The 22,452-nt window shown below is 42.2% G+C and overlaps 4 protein-coding genes across 4 annotated transcripts in view; all 4 read right to left on the reverse strand.

The window, feature by feature from the left end:
• LOC310921940 (importin-4-like) overlaps nucleotides 1-4,715 on the reverse strand; it is a 41,522-nt gene extending 36,807 nt beyond the window's left edge. The window contains exons 1-2 of the mRNA XM_083882203.1: nucleotides 3,203-4,715; nucleotides 2,260-2,325 (exon numbers count right to left, since the gene is read on the reverse strand). The gene's annotated coding sequence lies outside the window, so the exon portion shown is untranslated. The remainder of the gene's footprint in view (nucleotides 1-2,259; nucleotides 2,326-3,202) is intronic.
• Nucleotides 4,716-6,400: 1,685 nt separating this feature from the next.
• On the reverse strand, nucleotides 6,401-12,020 carry LOC310921945 (importin-4-like). Its single transcript, XM_083882209.1, has 6 exons — nucleotides 11,916-12,020; nucleotides 11,749-11,835; nucleotides 10,706-10,773; nucleotides 10,116-10,157; nucleotides 8,328-8,451; nucleotides 6,401-7,348 (listed from the first exon to the last, which is right to left on the reverse strand). Exons 1-6 carry the CDS (start codon nucleotides 11,982-11,984, stop codon nucleotides 7,187-7,189), a joined length of 552 nt encoding a protein of 183 aa, XP_083738335.1. The 5' UTR covers nucleotides 11,985-12,020; the 3' UTR covers nucleotides 6,401-7,186.
• Nucleotides 12,021-12,879: 859 nt separating this feature from the next.
• NEDD8 (NEDD8 ubiquitin like modifier) lies at nucleotides 12,880-16,007 on the reverse strand. The gene is made up of 4 exons (XM_083882210.1): nucleotides 15,920-16,007; nucleotides 15,681-15,728; nucleotides 14,072-14,154; nucleotides 12,880-13,114 (listed from the first exon to the last, which is right to left on the reverse strand). The coding sequence occupies exons 1-4, from the start codon at nucleotides 15,935-15,937 to the stop codon at nucleotides 13,021-13,023; spliced, it is 243 nt and encodes an 80-aa protein (XP_083738336.1). The 5' UTR covers nucleotides 15,938-16,007; the 3' UTR covers nucleotides 12,880-13,020.
• A 299-nt stretch (nucleotides 16,008-16,306) lies between these two features.
• On the reverse strand, nucleotides 16,307-19,344 carry TINF2 (TERF1 interacting nuclear factor 2; the record flags this gene model as incomplete). Its single annotated transcript, XM_083882175.1, has 7 exons — nucleotides 16,307-16,440; nucleotides 16,525-16,567; nucleotides 16,643-16,742; nucleotides 17,652-17,747; nucleotides 18,674-18,775; nucleotides 18,919-19,026; nucleotides 19,270-19,344. 7 exons carry the CDS (start codon nucleotides 19,342-19,344, stop codon nucleotides 16,353-16,355), a joined length of 612 nt encoding a protein of 203 aa, XP_083738301.1. The 3' UTR covers nucleotides 16,307-16,352.
• Nucleotides 19,345-22,452: the final 3,108 nt, after the last annotated feature.

Consider the following 22,452-nt stretch of genomic DNA (forward strand, 5'->3'; position numbering starts at 1 on the left):
TAGCCCCAAAATTCCCCCAATTTCCCCAAATTTTCCCACAATTTTCCCAAATTTCCCAATTTTAGCCCCAAATTTCCCATTTTTCCCCAAATTTCCCCAAATTTTCCCCAATTTTCCCACATTTCCCCATTTTTTTCCCAAATTTTCCCTCAAATTTCCCAATTTTTCCCATTTTAGGCCCAAATTTGCCCAATTTTCTCCAAATTTTCCCATTTTTTTCCCCAATTTTCACAAATTTTCCCAAATTTTCCATTTTAACCCCAAATTTCCCCCAAATTTTCCCCAATTTTCCCAAATTTCCCCATTTTAGCCCCAAATTTCCCCAAAATTTCTTGATTTTTACCCAAATTTCCCCCAATTTTCCCCATTTTACCCCAAATTTCACCCAAATTTTCCCAAATTTCCCCATTTTAGCTCCAAATTTCCCCAAATATCCCAATTTTAGCCCAAAATTTCTCTAAAATTTCTCAATTTCCCCAAATTATCCCTATTTTTCCCATTTTAACCCCAAGTTTCCTCAAATTTTAGCCCCAAATTTCCTCAAAATTTCTCGAGTTTTGCCCAATTCATTTTACCCCCAAATTTTCCCCAAATTTTCCCAAATTTCCCCAATTTTTCCAAATTTCCCCAGTTTTTGCCCAATTTCCCCATTTTAGCCCCAAACTTCCCCAAATTTCCCCATTTTAGCCCCAAATTTTGCCTCAAATTTCCCCAATTTTCCCATTTTTTTTCCAATTTTTGCCCCAAATTCCCCATTTTAGCCCCAAATTTTCCCAATTTTTCCCCAAATTTTCTCCAAAATTTCTCGATTTTTGCCCAAATTTTCCCCATTTTTTGCCCAAATTTCACCCAAATTTTCCCCAATTTTCCCAAATTTCCCCCAATTTTCCCAAATTTCCCATTTTAGCCCCAATTTTTCCCAAATTTTCCCCATTTTGGCCCCAAATTTCCTCCAAATTTTCCCTATTTTTCCCCAAATTTCCCCCAATTTTCCCAAATTTCCCATTTTACCCCCAAATTTTCCCAATTTTTGCCCAAATTTTCTCCAAATTTTCCCCATTTTTTGCCCAAATTTCCCCCAATTTTCCCAAATTTCCCCATTTTAGCCCCAAATTTTCCCAATTTTTGCCCAAATTTTCTCCAAAATTTCTCGATTTTTGCCCAAATTTTCCCCATTTTTCCCCAAATTTCCCCAAAATTTCCCCAATTTTCCTCATTTTAACCCAAAATTTCCCCCAAATTTTCCCCAAATTCCCCATTTTGACCCCAAATTTCCCAAAAATTTCTTGATTTTTGCCCAAATTTTCCCCAAAATTTCTCGTTTTCCCAAATTTTCCCAAATTTTTCCCATTTTACCCCCAAATTTCCCCATTTTAGCCCCAAATTTTCCCTCAAATTTCCCCAATTTTCCCAATTTTTCCCAATTTTTGCCCAAAGTTTCCCCAATTTCCCCATTTTACCCCCAAATTTCCCAAAAATTCCTTGATTTTTTCCCAATTTTCCCCATTTTTTCCCCAAATTTCCCCATTTTAACCCCAAATTTCCAAAAATTTCTTGATTTTTGCCCAAATTTCCCCCAAAATTTCTCAAATTTTGCCCAAATTTTCCCAAATTTCCCCATTTTTTGCCCAATTTTCCCCAAATCTCCCCATTTTTTCCCCAAACTTCCCCAAATTTCCCCATTTTTCCACAAATTTCCCCATTTTAGCCCCAAATTTTCCAATTTTTGCCCAAATTTTCCCAAATTTCCACATTTTAGCCCCAAAATTCCCCCAATTTCCCCAAAATTTCCCACAATTTTCCCCAATTTCCCAATTTTAGCCCAAAATTTCTCCAAAATTTCTCAATTTTTGTCCAAATTTTCCCCAAATTCCCCATATTTCCCCATTTTAGCCCCAAATTTCCCATTTTTCCCCAAATTTCACCCAAATTTTCCCCAATTTTCCCAATTTTCCCCATTTTTTGCCCAAATTTCACCCAAATTTCCCGAAATTTTCCCAAATTTCCCCATTTTTTTCCCAGTTTTCCCCATTTTTTCCCCATTTTTCCCCAAATTTCCCCATTTTAGCCACAAATTTTCCCAATTTTTGCCCAAATTTTCTCCAAAATTTCTCGATTTTTGCCCAAATTTTCCCCATTTTTTGCCCAAATTTCCCCCAAATTTCCCAAAATTTTCCCAAATTTCCCCATTTTAGTCCAAATTTTTCTTATTTTTGCCCAAATTTCCCCAAATTTCCCCATTTTAGCCCCAAATTTCACCTCGTCCAGGGTGAGCAGCTCCTGCAGGGCCCGAAGGACGTCGGGGACCAGAGAACTGACGAGATTCTGGGGAGAAAAATGAAGAAAAATGGTTTAAAAATGGGGAAAAAATGGGGAAAAATGAAAAAAAATTTGGGAAAAAATAGGGAAAAAATGATTAAAAATTAAGAAAAAATTGAGGGGAAAATGGGGAAAAAATGGGGAAAAAATGGGAAAAATTGGAAAAAAAATTGGGGAAAAAATGGGAAAAATTGGGGAAAAAATGGGGGGAAAATGGGGGAAAAATGGGGGGAAAAGGGGAAAATGAAAAAAATTAGGGGAAAAAAGGGGGAAAAATGAAAAAAAAAATTGGGGAAAATTTGGGGAAAAATGGGGAAAAATTGGGGAAAAAAAGAAAAAAATTGGGGGGGAAATGGGGGAAAATTTGGGAAAAAATGAAAAAAATTGGGGGGAAAATGGGAAAAATTGGGGGGAAAAAAGGAAAAAAATTGGAAAAAAAATTGGCGAGAAAACGGGGAAAAAATGGGGGAAAAATGGGGAAAAATGGGGAAAAAATCATAAAAATTTTTTGGGAAAAATGGTTAAAAAATAAGAAAAAAATTGAGGGAAAAAACGGAGGATGGAGAAAAACTTGGGGAAAAATTTGGGGGAAAATGAAAAAAAATTGGGGGAAATTTGGGGAAAAAATGGGGAAAATTTGAGGAAAAATTGGGGGGGGAAATTGGGGAAAAATTTGGGGAAAAAACGGGAAAAAAAGAAAAAATGGGGAAAAATAGGGAAATTTTTGGGTCAGAAAGTGCAAATTTCAGGTGAAAAAATTCAAATCTCATGTGGAAATTGTGAATTTTGGGTCAAAAAATCCAAATTTTGGGTCAAAAAGTCCAAATTTTCGGTCAAAAAATCCAAATTTTGGGTGTAAAAATGAGAATTTTATTCCACTCACCGTTTTCGAGGCCCCCAAGGATGAAACCAGCGCCCCCAGAGCCGCCAGAGCCGCCCCCAAAGTCCCCGGAGGGTTTTGGCTCCCGAGCCCCGCCCGGAGCAGGGAAAAGTGGGCGGGGCCAGAGCGGGACAGGGCGGGGCCACACACGGAAATGGACACGCCCACAACGCGCAGCGACACCTACAGGAAAACAGAGGAATTACATTGATTTTTATGGGTTTTTTAATATTTTTGGGTTGATGGATGAGGGATTTGAGGTCAGGAATATTCAGGAAATTTTGGGAATTTTTGGGGATTTTTTAGGAATTTTTTTCACATTTTTTTGGTGAATTTTTAAGGGATTTTTTGGCGAATTTTTTGGCAATTTTTGAGAATTCGGGGGGATTTTTTTCAACATTTTTGGCGAATTTTTTTTGAGTTTTTTTTTGGATTTTTTTGGTGATTTTTTAGGGATTTTTTTTCGAATTTTTATGCTATTTTTGAGAGATATTTTTGGTGAATTTTTTGAGATTTTTTCAGATTTTTTCAGGATTTTTTTTAACTTGTATGAATTTCTTACTGAATTTTTGAGGATTTTTTTGGGATTTTTTAGGAATTTTTTTCGGATTTTTTTAGAAATTTTTTGGATTTTTTGGGGATTTTTTTAAGAATTTTTTTGGAATTTTTTTGCAATTTTTTGGGAATTTTTTTGGAATTTTTTTGGATTTATTTTTCAATTTTTGGTGATTTTTGGGGGATTTTTGGGGATTTTTTTGTTGAATTTTTTGATGATTTTTGGAGATTTTTGGGGGATTTTTGGGGATTTTTTTGTTGAATTTTTTGATGATTTTTGGAGATTTTTGGGGGGATTTTTAGGGATTTTTTAGGATTTTTTTTAGGGATTTTTTGACTATTTTTGGTGAATTTTTGGTGAATTTTTTAGGGATTTTTTTGTGAATTTTTTAGGGATTTTTTGGGGGATTTTTTGAGATTATTTTGGGATTTTTTAGGGATATTTTTGGTAAATTTTTTAGGGATTTTTTGGTGAATTTTTCAGGGATATTTTTTGTGAATTTTTTAGGGATTTTTGAGGGGATTTTTTGGGATTTTTGGGGAATTTTGGGGGGGATTTTTTTCAGATTTTTAGGTAAAATTTTGGTGAATTTTTTTTGTGATTTTTTTAGAATTTTTTGGGATTTTTTTCAGATTTTTTTTGATTTTTTGGTGAATTTTTGGTGATTTTTGGGGCATTTTTAAGGGATTACATTGATTTTTATGCGTTTTTTAATGTTTCTGGGGTTTGGCACGAAGAATTTGGCGTAAGGAAATATCAGGAATTTTTTGGAAATTTTTTGGGGGTTTTTGGGATTTTTTTGTGAATTTTTAAGGGATTTTTTTGGGATTTTTTTTACCAATTTTTTTCTATTTTTTTCAGATTTTTTTTTGTGATTTTTTGGGGATTTTTTTCGGGTTTTTTCGGGGATTTTTTAAAGATTTTTTTTCGGGTTTTTTTGGAGTTTTTTTATGAACTTTTTAGGGATTTTTTCGGGATTTTTTTGTGATTTTTTGGTGAATTTTTAAGGATTTTTGGGGAATTTTTTGGGATTTTTGGGGGGGTTGGGTTGTTGGATGAAGGATTTGCAGTCAGGAATAATCAGGAATTTTTGGGGAATTTTTAGGAATTTTTTTGGATTTTTTCAGGATTTTTTTATAATTTTTTACGAATTTTTTTCGATTTTTTTCAGATTTTTTTGTGATTTTTTTCGAGGAATTTTTTTGGATTTTTTCAGGATTTTTTTATAATTTTTTACGAATTTTTTTCGATTTTTTTTCAGATTTTTTTGTGATTTTTTTTGAGGACTTTTTTTGGATTTTTTCAGGATTTTTTTATAATTTTTTACGAATTTTTTTCGATTTTGTTCAGATTTTTTTGTGATTTTTTTTGAGGACATTTTTTGGATTTTTTCAGGATTTTTTTATAATTTTTTACGAATTTTTTTCGATTTTTTTCAGATTTTTTTTGTGATTTTTTTTGAGGAATTTTTTTGTATTTTTTGGTGAATTTTTAAGGGATTTTTTGGTGAATTTTTTGGCAATTTTTGAGAATTTGGGGGGATTTTTTTCAAAATTTTTGGCGAATTTTTTTTGAGATTTTTTTTGGATTTTTTTGGTGATTTTTTAGGGATTTTTTTCGAATTTTTATGCTATTTTTGAGAGATATTTTTGGTGAATTTTTTGAGATTTTTTCAGATTTTTTCAGGATTTTTTTTAACTTGTATGAATTTCTTACTGAATTTTTGAGGATTTTTTTGGGATTTTTTTGGGATTTTTTAGGAATTTTTTATGGATTTTTTTAGAAATTTTTTGGAATTTTTGGGGATTTTTTTAGGAATTTTTTTGGAATTTTTTTGCAATTTTTTGGGAATTTTTTGTGAATTTTTTCAGATTTTTTTTTGGATTTATTTTTCAATTTTTGGTGATTTTTGGGGGATTTTTGGGGATTTTTTTGTTGAATTTTTTGATGATTTTTGGGGGGATTTTTAGGTATTTCTTAGGAATTTTTTTAGGGATTTTTTGAGTATTTTTGGTGAATTTTTGGTGAATTTTTTAGGGATATTTTTTGTGAATTTTTTAGAGATTTTTGAGGGGATTTTTTGGGATTTTTGGGGAATTTTGGGGGGGATTTTTTTCAGATTTTTAGGTAAAATTTTGGTGAATTTTTTTGTGATTTTTTTAGAATTTTTTGGGATTTTTTTCAGATTTTTTTTGGATTTTTTGGTGAATTTTTGGTGATTTTTGGGGCATTTTTAAGGGATTACATTGATTTTTATGCATTTTTTAATGTTTCTGAGGTTTGGCATGAAGAATTTGGCGTAAGGAAATATCAGGAATTTTTTGGAAATTTTTTTGGGGTTTTTTGGGATTTTTTTGTGAATTTTTAAGGGATTTTTTGGGATTTTTTTACCACTTTTTTTCCATTTTTTTCAGATTTTTTTTTTGTGATTTTTTTTGTGATTTTTTGGGGATTTTTTTCGGGTTTTTTTCGGGGATTTTTAAAAGATTTTTTTTTTGTTTTTTTGGAGTTTTTTTATGAACTTTTTAGGGATTTTTTCGGGATTTTTTTGTGATTTTTTGGTGAATTTTTAGGGATTTTTGGGGGGGTTTTGGGTTGTTGGATGAAGGATTTGCAGTCAGGAATAATCAGGAATTTTTGGGGAATTTTTAGGAATTTTTTTGGATTTTTTCAGGATTTTTTTATAATTTTTTACGAATTTTTTTCAATTTTTTTCAGATTTTTTTGTGATTTTTTTTGAGGAATTTTTTTGGATTTTTTCAGGATTTTTTATAATTTTTTACGAATTTTTTTCGATTTTTTTTCAGATTTTTTTGTGATTTTTTTTGAGGAATTTTTTTGGATTTTTTCAGGATTTTTTTTATAATTTTTTACGAATTTTTTTCGATTTTTTTCAGATTTTTTTGTGATTTTTTTTGAGGAATTTTTTTGCATTTTTTCAGGATTTTTTTATAATTTTTTACGAATTTTTTTCGATTTTTTTCAGATTTTTTTTGTGATTTTTTTTTGAGGAATTTTTTTGGATTTTTTGGTGAATTTTTAAGGGATTTTTTGGTGAATTTTTTGGCAATTTTTGAGAATTTGGGGGGATTTTTTTCAAAATTTTTGGCGAATTTTTTTTGAGATTTTTTTTGGATTTTTTTTGGTGATTTTTTAGGGATTTTTTTTGAATTTTTATGCTATTTTTGAGAGATATTTTTGGTGAATTTTTTGAGATTTTTTCAGATTTTTTTCAGGATTTTTTTTAACTTGTATGAATTTCTTACTGAATTTTTGAGGATTTTTTTGGGATTTTTTAAGAATTTTTTATGGATTTTTTTAGAAATTTTTTGGAATTTTTGGGGATTTTTTTAGGAATTTTTTTAGAATTTTTTTGCAATTTTTTGGGAATTTTTTTGGAATTTTTTCAGATTTTTTTTTGGATTTATTTTTCAATTTTTGGTGATTTTTGGGGGATTTTTGGAGGCCCCCAAAGTCCCCGGCGGGTTTTGGCTCCCGAGCCCCGCCCGCAGCAGAGAAAAGTGGGCGGGGCCAGAGCGGGACAGGGCGGGGCCTGACACCGACACCGACACGCCCACAACGCGCAGCGACACCTACAGGAAAACAGAGGAATTACATTGATTTTTTCACTTTTTTTATGTTTTTTGGGGGGGTTTTGGGTTGTTGGATGAAGGATTTGGGGTCAGGAAAAATCAGGAATTTTTTTGGAATTTTTGGGGATTTTTTAGGATTTTTTTCGGAATTTTTTTTGGATTTTTTTTTTAATTTTTTGGTAAATTTTTTTAGATTTTTTAGGGAATTTTTAGATAAATTTTTAGGGATTTTTTTTGTGAATTTTTGGGGATTTTTTCCGGGTTTTTTGGGGGATTTTTTAAACATTTTTATTCGATTTTTTTTGGATTTTTTTGGGGATTGTTTGGGGATTTTTTTAGATTTTTTGGGATTTTTTTTTTTTTTTCTTTGATTTTTTGGTGAATTTTTCTAGATTTTTGGGTGAATTTTTTAGGGTTTTTTTAATGACTTTTTAGGAATTTTTTAGGGAATTTTTCGGGATTTTTTTCGGTGAATTTTTGGGGAATTTTTTGGTTAATTTTTTGGGATTTTTTTGGGAAATTTTTGGATTTTTTTTAGTATTTTTTGGGATTTTTTGGTGAATTTTTAGGGGATTTTTAGGAGATTTTTTGGGGATGTTTTGGGGGCATTTTTTGGGGATTTTTTGGGGAATTTTTAAAGGATTTTTTGTTGGATTTTTTAGGGATTTTTGGTGGATTTTTGGGGATTTTTTTGTTGAATTTTTTGATGATTTTTGGAGATTTTTTGGGGGATTTTTAGGGATTTTTTAGGAATTTTTAAGGGATTTTTTGGGATTTTTTGGAATTTTTTTGTGAAATTTTTGGGATTTTTTTGGGGTGAATTTTTTTGAATTTTGGGCGAATTTTACAGATTTGAGACTTTTTTGGGGTCAATTTTTAACAAATTCAACAAATTTTACCCAAATTTTTTCCAAATTTCCAAAAAAATCTCAGATTTTTTTTGATTTTTTTCCAAATTTTCTATTTTTGTGTCTCTCACCTCCATTTTTTGGGGGTCCCTCGAGGCCTCCTGGATCCATTTCTCGAGGGGTTCCCAATATTTGGGGCCCCCCAGGAGCAGCAGCTTCGCCCCAAGATGAGCCAAGGAATTCCTGGTGGAGGAACTAAAACAAAAAAAAATTAATTTTTTATTAAAATTCCCGAATTTTCTAAAAAATTCCCAATTTTTTTGATGAAATTCACAATTTTCAGCAAAAAAAATTTGAATTTTTAGGCAAAAATCTCATTTTTTTACACAAAAAATTCAATTTTTTAAGCAAAAAAAATTGATTTTTTATCAAATTTTTCTTAAAAGGAAAAATATTTGATTTTTTTTATCAAAATTTAATTTTTTTAAGGATTTTTAAAAGAATTTTCAAATTTTAAAATTTATTATTTTTTATTATTATTAATATTCTTATTTTTACCCAAAAAATTCCGGATTTTCCATAAAAATCCCCATTTTTTATTTAAAAAATTCTAATTTTTTCCCCATTTTTACCCCAAAATTTTCTATTTTCAAACCCAAATCCCCATTTTTTCCCCCAAATTTCCCATTTTTCACCCCAAATTCCCATTTTTAACCAAAAATCCCAAATTTTCTCCCAAAAATTCCTTTTTTTCACCAAAATTTCCAATTTTCAACAAAAAAATCACAATTTTTCCCCAAAATTCCCTTTTTTTCACCCCAAAATTCCCAATTTTCTCCCAAAAATTTCCATTTTAACCCCAAAACTCCAAATTTTTCCCCAAAAATTTTCATTTTTTCCCCTGAAATTCTCAATTTTCAACACAGAACTTCAAATTTTGACCCAAAAAATCTCCTTTTTTCCCCAAAAATTCCCATTTTTAACAAAAAAATCCAAATTTTTTTACCGAATTCCAATTTTTTAGTAAAAAATTCCCAAAAAACTCAAATTTTTGGACCCAAATTTCAAATTCTTTACCAGAAATTCAGAATTTTTGGCCCCAAAATCCCAATTTTTTCCTCAAAAAATTCCCAGTTTTTCCCCCAATTTTTTCCCCAATTTTTTCCCCAAAATTCCCATTTTTTCCCCTAAAAATCCCCAATTTTTGTCCCCAAAATCCTCAATTTTTTCCCCCAAAAATCCTCAATTTTCCTCCCATAAATTCCAAATTTTTTTCCCAAAATTTCCCAAATTTTTTCCCCAAAAAATTCTCAAATTTTTCTCCAAAATTCCCAATTTTTTCCCAAAAAATCCCCAATTTTTTCTCCAAATTTCCCATCTTTTCCCTAAAAAATCCCCAATTTCTTCCCCAAAATTCCCAATTTTTTCCCCAAAAAATCCTCAATTTTCCTCCTCAAAATTCCAAATTTTTCCCAAAAAAACCCTCAATTTTTTCCCCAGAAAATCTCCAATTTTTCCCCCGAAACCCCCAAATTTTTCCCAAAAAAATTCCCCATTTTTTTCCCCAAAAAATCCCCATTTTTTCCCCAAAATCCACAATTTTTCCCCCCAAAGGATCCCAAATTTTTTCCCCCAAAATTTTCAAATTTTTCCCAAAAAATCCCCAATTTTTAAACCAAAATTCCCATTTTTTTCCCGTAAAACTCCCCAATTTCTGTCCCCAAAATTCCCAATTTTTTCCCCAAAATTCCAAAATTTTTCCCCAAAAATCTTCAAATTTTCCCCAAAAAATCCCCAATTTTTTCCCCCCAAATCCCCAATTTTTTTCCCCAAAATCCCCATTTTTTTCCCCAAAAATCTCCAATTTTAGATGAACTTTTGGGTTAAATTTGGGGTATTTTGGGGCATTTTTCACTCACTCGCTCTCCTGGTCCAAGGCCTCGACCACCAAATATGGAAGCCTGAAAGGGGGCGGGGTCAGAGTTAGCCACGCCCCTTTTACCATATATGGACATATTTCACTCATTTGTGCAAAGCCCCGCCCATTTAATCTCATTTATTTTTAAGCCACGCCCCCTCCCTTTGAGTCTAATAGGGCTGAAGCTCCGCCCCTTTCCTAAGCCACGCCCCCTCCCATTGATTCCTGACACCCAAGCCACGCCCCCTACCATTGATTCCTAAGGCGCTCAAGCCACGCCCCCTCCCATTGATTCCTATGGCACTCAAGCCACGCCCCCTCCCATTGATTCCTACGGAATTCAAGCCACGCCCCCTTCCATTAATTCCTATGGCACCCAAGCCACGCCCCCTCCCATTGATTGCTATGGCACCCAAGCCACGCCCCCTCCCATTAATTCCTATGGCACCCAAGCCACGCCTCCTCTCATTGATTCCTATCGCGCTCAAGCCACGCCCCCTCCCATTGATTCCTATTGGGGCTAAGCCCCGCCCCTTTTCCCCAAGCCACGCCCCTTCCTGTTGATTTCAATGGGGCCCAAGCTCCGCCCACCTGTCAATCAAATCCTGAGGAAGTTTCCGGAGGAGCCGCCGGAGCAAAACTGCGGCCAAATTTCTGACCTGGGAAAGCCCAAAATGTCACAAATTCACCCCAAAATCCACCTGGGAAACCCCAAAATTCCCCCAAATTCCCTCAGAACTCCCCAAATATACTCAAAACTCCCAAATTTACGTCTAAATTCCCCCCAAATCCCCCCCAAACTTCATCCAAACCCCCCCAAATCCCCTCAGGGTCCCCCAGAATTCCCAATTTCCCCCCAAAACCCCCACATTCTCCCCAAAATCTGGAAAATTTCCCCAAAAATCTCCCAAAATTGCCCCAAAACCCCCTCAGGACCCCTAAATTCTCCCTAAAATCCAAGAATTCCCTTTAAAATCAAAAAATCTCAGAATTCCCAAATTTCCATCAAACTTTCCCCCCAAATTCCAAAATTCTTCACAAAATCCCTTCAGGACCCCCCAAATCCCCTCAAGACCCCACAAATTTCCCCAAAATTCCCCATAAAACCCCAAAATTCTCCTCAAAACCCCCCAAATCCCCTCAAAACCCCCCAAATCCCTTCAAAAATCCCCAAATTCCCTCAGAAATTTCCAAATTTCCCCCAAAATTTCCCCCAATTTCCCGCCAAAATCTCCTCAGGACCCCCCAAATCCCTTAAAATTCCCAAATTCCCCAAAAAAACCCCAAAATTCCCCCTAAAATTCCCTCAAATCCCCTCAAAACCCCTCAAATTCCCTTAAAACCCCCAAAATCCCCTCACAAATCCCAAAATCCTTCATAAATTTCCCAATTTTTATCCCAAATTCCCCTCAGAAATTCCCAATTTCCCGCCAAAATCCCCTCAGGACCCCCCAAACCCCCTCAAGACCCCCCAAATTTCCCCCAAATTCCCCATAAAACCCCAAATTTCTCCCCAAAATACCCCCAAAATCCCCTCAAAAATTCCCAAAATTTATTCCAAATTCCCAAAATTTATTCCAAATTCCCAAAATTTATTCAAAATCCCCAAATTTCTCCCCAAATCCCCTCAGTACCTGCGGCTTTTGCGCCTCTTTCATCAACACCGCGAGGCCTTGGGGCGCCTCGGGCTCCTCCAGCACCTCCCTGAGCCGAGCCGAAGCCTAAAAAAAAACCAAAAACCTTTAAAAACCTTTTAAAATTATAAATTTCCCCTAAATTTTCCTCAAAATTCCCCTTTTACCTGCCGAATCCCGGCGTTGTTCGGCTCCAGGAGCTCCGTAAGGAGCTGCTCCAATACGGGCGCCGCCATTTTAGAACAACGTGGGCGCCGCCATTTTGGAACAACGTGGGCGCCGCCATTTTGAAATAACTTGGGCGCCGCCATTTTACGACAACATGGTCGCCGCCATTTTGAGAGTAATAACCATAGAGAAGCTGAAGTGGGTCGGAGCTACGCCGGAAGTGACGCCACCACGCTCCTTCTCTATGGTTTTCAATGAGCGACGGCGATTTGAGGCTTTTTGGGGTTAAAAGACGCGATTTTTTGAGGCTAAAAATTATAAATTTGGGTGAAAATTGGTGGATTTCGGGGTTCAAGAGGGGGAATTTGGGGTCTGAAGGGTGAATTTGGGGGTTTAAGGGCGGGTTTGGAGTGAAAAATGAAGATTTTGGGACCCAATTTGTCGCAGATTTGAGAACAAAGGGATGATTAAAAGTTAAAACTGGGGATTTAGGGATAAATATGGGGATTTTGAAGAGCGAAAAGGGGAAATTTGGGCTTAAATTGTTGTAATATTGATTTTATAGCAAAACTCGGTGATTTGAGGTAATTTCGGATATTTTAAATGAGACATTGGGTTTGAAACCTGAAATCCTGAGGCGCAAAACGACGATGTGAGGGCTAAAAACAACTATTTTGAGGCGGAATCGAAGGTTTGGAGTCAAAATCAGCGATTTTGGGTCAAAAACGTGGAATTTTGGGACTAAAAATTGATATTTTTAGGGCAAAATTGTGGTTGTTTTAATCCCAGAGCTCTTAAAGGGGCAACGACGCCTTAAAACGGCAATGGTACCTTAAAAGGGCAATGACGCCTTAAAAGGGTAATGACGCCTTAAAAGGGCAATGACGCCTTAAAAGGGCAATGCCGGTTTCAAGTGGGGCCCACCTCCTTTTTTTTGATTGAATGACGTCACAGACACAAGCATGACGTCACCAACCGCGCTAATGACGTCATCAGCGCACCTTTATTAAATAAGAACCGAACCACGAAAGGGAAAGGGGGGTAAATGAGGGGTGGGAGTGGCTTATGGGACAAGGGGCGTGGTCTGGGTGTTGCCACGCCCCCTCAAGGCCTGGCCACGCCCCCTCGGAGGGCCAGGACAAGATGGAGGACGGAGCCCCCCTGGATTTTGTAGTCGGCCGCTGTCTTCTCATCATTCCTGAAAAAGAGGGGAGGGGTCAGAGAGGCCACACCCATTTAGGCCCCGCCCACCCCATTAAACCGCATTTTAACTCCATTTTTTACCCCAATTTTAAGCCCAAATTTTCCAATTTTTACCCAAACTTTAATCCCAAATTTTCCTATTTTTAACCCAAATTTTAGTCCCAAATTTTCCTATTTTTAGACCAAATTTTAATCCCAAGTTTCCCTATTTTTACCCCAATTTTAACGTGAAATTTCTCCATTTTTAACCTAAATATTAATCCTGAAATCCTCCATTTTTCACCCAAATTTTCCCAATTTTTCACCCAAATTTTCCCAATTTTTCACCCAAATTTTCACCCAAATTTTCTTCATTTCTTAACCTAAATTTTAACCCAAAATTTTCCCATTTTCAACCCAATTTTTCTTAATTTTAACCGATATTTTAACCCAAATTTCACCATTTTCACCCAATTTTTACCCCCAAATTTTTCCCCCATTTTACCCCACTTTCCCCATTTTTAACCCTTTCATTCCTACCCCTTTAAGCCCCTCCCCTTTAAGCCCCTCCCACTTAAGCCACACCCCTCCTTATCGTCTATTTAACCCAAATCTCCCCATTTAAACCCCACCCCTTTCTATTGGCTACGCCCCTTCTAAGCCCCGCCTCCTTTAATCCCCGCCCAATCCCATTTAAGCCCTGCCAACTTAAGCCACGCCCCCTCTCAATCCCCTACTTATTACTATTATCCCCATTTTTCCCGCCCATTTCCGTAAGCCACGCCCCCTTCAAGCCTCTCCCCTTTAAGCCCTATTTACCCACAAGCCCCGCCCACTTTAACCCACCACCCAATCATATTTAAGCTCCGCCCATTTAAAAGCCACGCCCCTTTATAGCCCCATTCCTTAAGCCCCGCCCCTTTAAGCCCCAGCCAATCATATTTAAGCCCCGCCCCCTTTAAGCCCCGCCCACATTTGCTTCCCGCTGTAGATCAGCCGCTGCTGCTGAGGGGGGATCCCTTCCTTCTCCTCCACGCGCTCCTTGATCCGCTCCACCTGCGCAAAAAAAACCCCACCCGAACCTTTTTTGGACAATTTCGGCGTTTTTAGGAAAAATTAGAGGAATTTTTAAGGCAAAATTGGAGGGATTTTAACCGAGATTTGAATAAAAACTGTGGGAGCCGCCATTTTTGACCATAGAGAACCGGAAGTGAGTGGTAGAGAGTCACCGGAAGCGGGCGGGGCTTAAAGGGCGCGCTGGATCCGCGGGAGGAATTGTTTATGGTTTGCCAAGGGTTAAACTGGGAGGGAACTGGGAGGAACTGTGAGGGACTGGGAGGAACTGGGAGGGAACTGGGAGGGAACTGGGAGGGGACTGGGAGGGAACTGGGAGGGAACTGGGAGGGGACTGGGAGGAACTGTGAGGGACTGGGAGGAACTGGGAGGGACTGGGAGGGACTGGGAGGGACTGGGAGGGAACTGGGAGGGGACTGGGAGGGACTGGGAGGGACTGGGAGGGGACTGGGAGGAACTGGGAGGGAACTTGTCCATAGTGGGAGGAACTGGGAGTGCTCTGGGTCAAACTGGGATGAACTGGGAGAGAATTAGGGGGGACTGGGATAGACTGGGCAAACTGGGATGAACTGGGAGGAACTGGGAGGGCTCTGAGATAAACTGGGATGAACTGGGATCGACTGGGAGACACTGGGACAAATTGAGACCTTACTGGGATGAACTGGGAGTGGTTTGGGGGCTACTGGTTTATACTGGGATGAACTGGGAGAGAATGGTTTGTACTGGGAGAGGATTTGGGGTTACTGGGATGAACTGGGAGTTACTGGGAGTGGGTTTGGGGTTACTGGTTTATACTGGGATGAACTGGGAAGGGATTCAGGGTTACTGGGATGAACTGGGAGTTACTGGGAAAGGGATTTGGGGTTACTGGTTTATACTGGGAGGGACTGGGAAGGACTGGGATGAACTGGAGGGAACTGGGAGGGACTGGGAGGGAACTTGGCCATACTGGGATGAACTGGGAGGTTCCTGGGGGTTACTGGGAGGAACTAGGGGCAACTGGGACCAGTTTGGGCCTGACTGGGATGAACTGGGATAAACTGGGAGGGACTGGGACAAATTGGGACGTTACTGGGATGAACTGGGAGGTTCCTGGGAGTTACTGGGAGCACTGGGAGAGGACTGGGAAGGAACTGGGATGGACTGGGAGAGACTGGGAGGAGACTGGGATGAACTGGGAGGCTCCTGGACCATACTGGGATGGACTGGGAGGGACTGGTTTATACTGGGAGGGAACTGGGATGAACTGGGATGAACAGGGAGGGAACTGGGCTATACTGGAAGGACTGGGACAAACTGGGACCTTACTGGGATGGACTGGGAGGGACTGAGGATTACTGGGATGGACTGAGAGGGAACTGGGATGAACTGGGAGGGACTGGGAGGGCACTGGGCCATACTGGGATGAACTGGGACTCCTCTCCCCTTTACTGGGAAACCCCTCAATTCTTCCCCGCACCCCCCACCCCACCCCAAACTGGTCCTTACTGGTCTATACTGGTTCATACCTTGTCCGTGGGCTCGATGTCGATCTCGATCTCCTTCCCCGTCAGCGTCTGTGGGGGGCGCCATCATCCCACAATGCACCGCGCGCTCCCCTCACAACAAACCCCCCTTTTTACCTCCAAAACCCGCCCAAACCTCACGGATTTCCCCCCAAAATCCCCCTCAGCTCCTCCCGCCACCCCCCGGTAAATTGATTTTGCCCGAAATCCGCCTTTTTCGCCTCGAAAATTGGGAAAAAAACCTTGACTTTGATCAGCATCGTGGCGGCTGCGGCGCCTTCGGAGCCGCCGAGCGGAAGCGGAAGTGAAGCCCCGCCTACAGCGCCAAACTACAAAAATGGCGGGTGAAGCACTTCCGGTTTTCCGCTTTACCAGTAACCAAAATGGCGGCGATTGTAGTTCGCTGAGAACTTCCGGGCTCTCGACGCGCGCCATTTGTTGGCGGCGCTGTCAATCATAGCCAAGTTAGTCCCGCCCCATTTTATGCCCAAAAGGGTAAAAAAAACTCTACAAAAATCCCAAAATTTTCGTTTTTACCCCAAATTTTGCTGTTTAACCGCCTCAGTTACGTCACCATATGTTTGATTCTTCCGCTCGCTGTGATTGGCCCAAAAAAATCCGCCCTAAAATCTCATTGGTTGGTTTAATCTCCCCCTATATTAGGAATAATGTGTTTTATGCAAATGAGGGGGCGGGGCTTAACTCACGGAATGGGGAGACGCGAAGTGGGCGGAGCTTGCGGCGATGGGGGCGTGGCTTCCTCCTGAATTAATTCATTATTTATTATTAATTAGAAGATTAATTAATGATTTTAAATGGGTGTGGCTTTGTGGGTGTGGCTACTCACATGGGCGTGGCTTTCCTCACCGGAAGTGGGCGTGGCACTGGTGCTGTGAATTGAATTATATGTAAATGAGGTGCCTCATTTGCATTTTAGACTCCCCAGCCAATCAGGCCTCGCCTACCTGGGTGGGTGTGGCCAACCTCGGCCAAATAGCGGCGCAGGATGGGGAGGGGGCGTGGCCTGGAGCCCGGGGGGGCGTGGCTTCGGCAGAGCTGCTCCAGCTGCGCCATAAAAGGGCAAAAAGGGGCGGGTCTTAATGAAAGGGGGCGTGGTTTGGGTTAAAGGGGCGGAGTCAAATTTTAGGGTGGAATTTTTTGTATTTTTGGGGAAAATTTTGAGGGAATTTGGGGGATTTGGTGAAAATTTGGGAGATTTTGGTTGATTTTTGTTAATTTTGGGTGAATTTTGGCTGATTTTGTAGCGAATTTGGGTCAATTTTCTTCGGATAAATTTTGGCTGATTTTGAGTCGATTTTTTTTCTAATTTCTTTTAAAAATAATATTGTAAGGTTTATAAATTTTGTAATTTATAATAATTATAATTTTTATAAATTTTAAGTAAATTTTAGGCGATTTCTACTAATTTTTATTAATTTTGGCCAATTTTGGGTCGATTTTTTTTCTAATTTCATTTGATTTTTATAATTTTTGAGTAAATTTTTGGGTGAATAAATTTCAACTAATTTTTATTAATTTTGGGTGAATTTTGGCTGATTTTGGGTCGATTTTTTTCTAATTTTCTTCGTATTTTATCAAATTTGAATAAATTTTTAGGCGTTTTTAAATAATTTTTGTTAATTTGGGGTGAATTTGGGTCGATTTTCTTTAGATAAATTTTGGTCAATTTTGGGTCTTTTTTTTTCTAATTTATTTTCTTTTTTATAATTTTTAAATAAATTTTTGGGCAATTTCTCCTAATTTATAACCTTTGAGTAAATATTTGGGTCATTTCTATTAATTTTTATTATTTTTGGGTGAATTTGGAAGAATTTTGGTAAATTTTGGTGAATTTTTGGCCAATTTTTTTGATGATTTTTCCATATAAGGAAAAAGGGGCGGGGCTAAACAAACATAATTCCATATGAGGGAAAAAGGGCGTGGCTTAGTTGAAGCCCCGCCCCCAAAACTCACCTGGGGCAGGTCGGGGGGGGGCAGGGCCCTCTCCAGGCGACCCAAAAATTCCAGGAAAAGATTCCGGAGGGAATCCTGGAACTGGGGGCCGTATTCCTGCAATGGAACTGGTTTATACTGGTTTATACTGGGAGGGACTGGGAGGGACTGGGAGGGAACTGGGATCAAACTGGGACAAACTGGGATGGACTAGGAGGGACTGGGAGGGAACTGGGGGTTACTGATTTATACTGGGAGGGAGTTTGGGGGTCACTGGTTTGTACTGGGAGGGAACTGGGATGAACTGGGACAGGATTGGATGGGACTGGTTTATACTGGGAGGGAACTGGGAGTTACTGGTTTGGGGTTTGGGGTCACTGGGATGAACTGGGATGTCCCTGGTGGGTCACTGGGCCATACTGGGAGTTACTGGGACCTTACTGGGAGCGGGTTTGGGGTTACTGGGAGGGAACTGGGAGCGACTGGGATGAACTGGGAAGTCTGGTAGGGTTACTGGGTTATACTGGGAGGGAACTGGGAGAGACTGGGAGGAACTGGGAGGGGTTTTAGGGTTACTGAGATGAACTGGTTTATACTGGGAGGAGACTGGGGGTAGATTTGGGGTTACTGGGAGTTACTGGTTTATACTGGGAGGGACTGGGAAAGGGCTCGGGGTTACTGGGAGGGAACTGGGATCAAACTGGGACAAACTGGGAGTCACTGGGATGTTACTGGGAGGGGACTGGGCCATACTGGGATGAACTGGGAGTTACTGGGAAAGTGTTTCGGGTTAACTGGGAGCAACTGGTTTGGACTGGGATGAACTGGGAGTTACTGGGATGGACTGGGAAGTCCCTGGGGGGTTACTGGTTTATACTGGGAGGGAACTGGGATGGACTGGGAGGGACTGGGAGGGACTGGGAGAGAACTGGGCCATACTGGGAGTAACTGGGACCTTACTGGGAGCAGGTTTGGGGTTACTGGTTTATACTGGGAAGGGTTACCGGTCCATACTGGTTTATACTGGTCCATACTGGTCTCACCTCCAGGAAGGGCTCCAGGCCCCGCCCACTTCCCAGAATTCCCAGCACCTGCTCCCGGAAGTGCTCCTCGGCCACGGCCACCAGGGGGCGCCCTTGTAGTGTCTGAGGGGGCGGGGCTTGGCTCAGGCCACGCCCCCTTTGTTCATATATGGGTGAGAGGAGGGAGGGGCGGGGCTGGGATGGCCACGCCCACTTTGGGAGGGGTTAAAGGGGGTCCAGTCCCTCCCAGTCCCTCCCAGTCTCACCCCGAGGGCGTGGCCGGCCCCTGGCCCCGCCCCCTCCGGGAACAGCCAATCCAGCGCATCCAACACAGCAGGGGAGGGGCCCAGCTCCCTCAGCAATGACGTCACCACCTGGAGAGGGGGGCGGGGCTTTGAGATTACATCATCATAAAGGGGCGGGGCTTTAGGGTGGGTGTGGCCTCTGTGGCTATAAAAGGATATTGGGGTGGGGTTTAGACTAGTGGGCGTGGCCTGGGGTGGAGTGAGCGTGGCTTATGCGCCCATTATATACAATGGGTGGGGTTGAGAGGAGTGGGCGTGGTCATAAGTGGGCGTGTCCTAGCAGGGAGTGGGCGTGGCTTAAACCACCCTTACCTGCAATGGACAGTGTTTAGAGGGTGGGCGTGGCTTGGCAGGGAGTGGGCGTGGCCTAGATAGGACAGGGCCCATTCTGCATCGAAATGGGCGTGGCCTTAAAATGAAGTGGGCGTGGCCTAAACCCTTTATACAGTAAATGGGCAAAGCTTAGAGAAGGTGGGCGTGGCTTAAACCTCCTAATACCCAACACTGGGCGGGGTTTAAAGAGATGGGCGTGTCCCAGAAGAGAGTGGGCGTGGGTTGTAAAGAAGTGGGCGTGGCCTAAACACCCTTAATACCCAAAATGGGCGGGGCTTAGAGAAGGTGGGTGTGGCTTAAACCCCCATAATAAAATATAAGTGTGGTTTAAAGATGTGGGCGTGGCCTAAATGAAGTGGGTGTGTCCTATGAGGAAGTGGGCGTGGCCTAAACCTCCTAATACCACACAGGGCAAAGTTTAAAATGGGTGGGCGTGGCCCGGAATTAAGTGGGCGTGGCCTAAACCCTTAATACTATAAAATGGGCGTGGCTTAGAGAGGGTGGGCGTGGCCTGGAGTTGACTGGGCATGTTCTATAATGAAGTGGGTGTGGCCTAAACCCTTAATCTGCCAAAATGGGCAAGGCTTGAAGAGGTGGGCGTGGCCTAAAATAAAGTGGGCGTGGCCTGGGATGAAATAAAGGGCGTGGCCTATGGGGAAGTGGGCGTGGTCTGACTCCAAATACCAGCACAAGGTGGGGTTTAAAGGGGTGGGCGTGGCCTAGAATGGAGTGGGCGTGGCCTGAGAGGAAGTGGGCGTGGCCTACCTGTGCCCGCAGCCCCAGGCTGAGCCGGGCCCGGTGCCGGGGCCGCAGCAGCTCCGGGGCCCCGCCCACCGCGGCCTCCAATAGGGAGAGGAGGCGGCCCCAGACACGCCCCTCCTGGCCACGCCCACCGGGACCACGCCCATCGAGGCCACGCCCCCTCAGAGCCCACCAGGCTCCGGCCAGGGCCAGGCGGAGGGAGAGGGAGGGGCTGGAATGGAGAGAGACCAGTGAGAGACCAGTTCAAACCAGTATGGCCCAGTTTATCCCAGTTTGTTCCAGTCCCTCCTAGTTCATCCCAGTCTGTCCCAGTTCATCCCAGTTCACCCCAGTGCTTTCCCAGTATGTCCTAGTGGCCCCTAGTGCCCTCCCAGTTCATCCCAGTGAGCTCCCAGTTTGTCCCAGTTCCCTCCCAGTTCAAACCAGTAGCTCCCAGTTCCCTCCCAGTAACCCCGAGCCCTTCCCCAGTCCCTCCCAGTATAAACCAGTAACTCCCAGTAACCCCAAATCCCCTCCCAGTCCCTCCCAGTTTGTCCCAGTCCCCCCCACTCCCCTCCCAGTTCACCCCAGTATGGTCCCAGTCCCCTCCCAGTTCATCCCGGTGAGCTCCCAGTTCGTCCCAGTTCAGCCCAGTCCCCCCATGTTGGATCCCAGTCCCCTCCCAGTTTGTCCCAGTTTGTCACAGTCCCCTCTCAATCCCTCCCAGTTTATCCCAGTCCATCCCAGTATGGCCCAGTGCCCTCCCAGTAACTCCCAGTTCAGCCCAGTATCCCAGTGGTGGATCCCAATCCCCTCCCAGTTCCCTCCCAGTCCATCCCAGTATGGCCCAGTGACCCCCCGTCACCTCCCAGTTCATCCCAGTACAGCCCACGAAGCTCCCAGTGCCCTCCCAGTAACTCCCAGTTCATCCCAGTACAGTCCAGTGCCCTCCCAGTTCACCCCAGTGCCTTCCCAGTATGTCCCAGTGCCCTCCCAGTATCTCCCAGTTCATCCCAGTCCCTCCCAGTATCTCCCAGTTCAGTCCAGTTTCTCCCAGTGCCCTCCCAGTAATTCCCAGTTCATCCCAGTTCAAACCAGTTCACTCCAGTGCCTTCCCAGTATCTCCCAGTCCCCTCCCAGTTCATCCCAGTTCCCTCCCAGTTTGTCCCAGTCCCCTCCCAGTCCCTCCCAGTTCACTCCAGTCTGTCCCAGTTCATCCCAGTTCAAACCAGTTCGTCCCAGTCCCTGCCACTGCCGTCCCAGTTTACCCCAGTATCAGCCCAGTATCCCAGTGGTGGATCCCAGTCACCTCCCAGTTCATCCCAGTATGGTCCCAGTGCCCTCCCAGTAACTCCCAGTTCATCCCAGTAACTCCCAGTCTACTCCCAGTTCAACTCAGTTCATTCCAGTCCCTCCCAGTTCATCCCAGTTTGTCGCAGTTCATCCCAGTTCAAACCAGTGCCCTCCCAGTACCTCCCAGTCCATTCCAGTCCCTCCCAGTTTGTCCCAGTCCCTCCCAGTGTCGTCCTAGTTCATTCCAGTGAGCTCCAAGTCCCTCCCAGTTCAAACCAGTTCAGCCCAGTGCCTTCCCAGTATCCTCCAGTGATTCTCCAGTCCCCTCCCAGTTCAGTCCAGTATGGCCCAGTCTCTCCCAGTTCATCCCAGTCCATCCCAGTGCCTTCCCAGTATCCCCCAGTGACCCCCAGTGCCCTCTCAGTCCCTCCCAGTCCATCTCAGTCCCATCCCAGTTTGTCCCAGTCTCCACCAGTTGCCATCGCAGTTCATCCCAGTGAGCTCCCAGTCTGTCCCAGTGCCCTCCCAGTATGGTCCAAGTTCATCCCAGTATGATCCCAGTGCCCTCCCAGTCCATCCCAGTTCATTCCAGTATGGCCCAGTCGCCTCCCAGTAACTCCCAGTTCATCTCAGTACAGGCCAGACCCCTCCTAGTCCATCCCAGTCCATCCCAGTATGGCCCAGTCTCCTCCCAGTCCGGCCCAGTGCCCTCCCAGTTTATCCCAGTTCATCCCAGTCCCTTCCCAGTTCATCTCAGTTCATCCCAGTTCACCCCAGTGCTATCCCAGTATCCCCCAGTAACCCCTAGGTCCCCTCCCAGTACAGCCCAGTGACCCCCCAGGACCTCCCAGTTCATCCCAGTGAGTTCCCAGTTTGTCCCAGTTCATCCCAGTTCCCTCTTGGTGGATTCCAGTCCCCTCCCAGTGTCTCCCAGTTTGTCCCAGTTCCCTCCCACTTCACCCCAGTATGGCCCACAAAGCCCCTAGTGAGCTCCCAGTTCATCCCAGTCCCTCCCAGTTCATCCCAGTTCAACCCAGTTCCTTCTCAGTCCCTTCCCAGTCCCTCCCAGTCCCTCCCAGTTCATCCCAGTTTGTCCCAGTAACCCCCAGTGTTCCCCCAGTTCCCTCC

Source organism: Zosterops lateralis (genome assembly GCF_965231275.1).
Source record: "Zosterops lateralis genome assembly, chromosome: 38".
In the NCBI taxonomy this organism is placed as follows: domain Eukaryota; kingdom Metazoa; phylum Chordata; class Aves; order Passeriformes; family Zosteropidae; genus Zosterops; species Zosterops lateralis.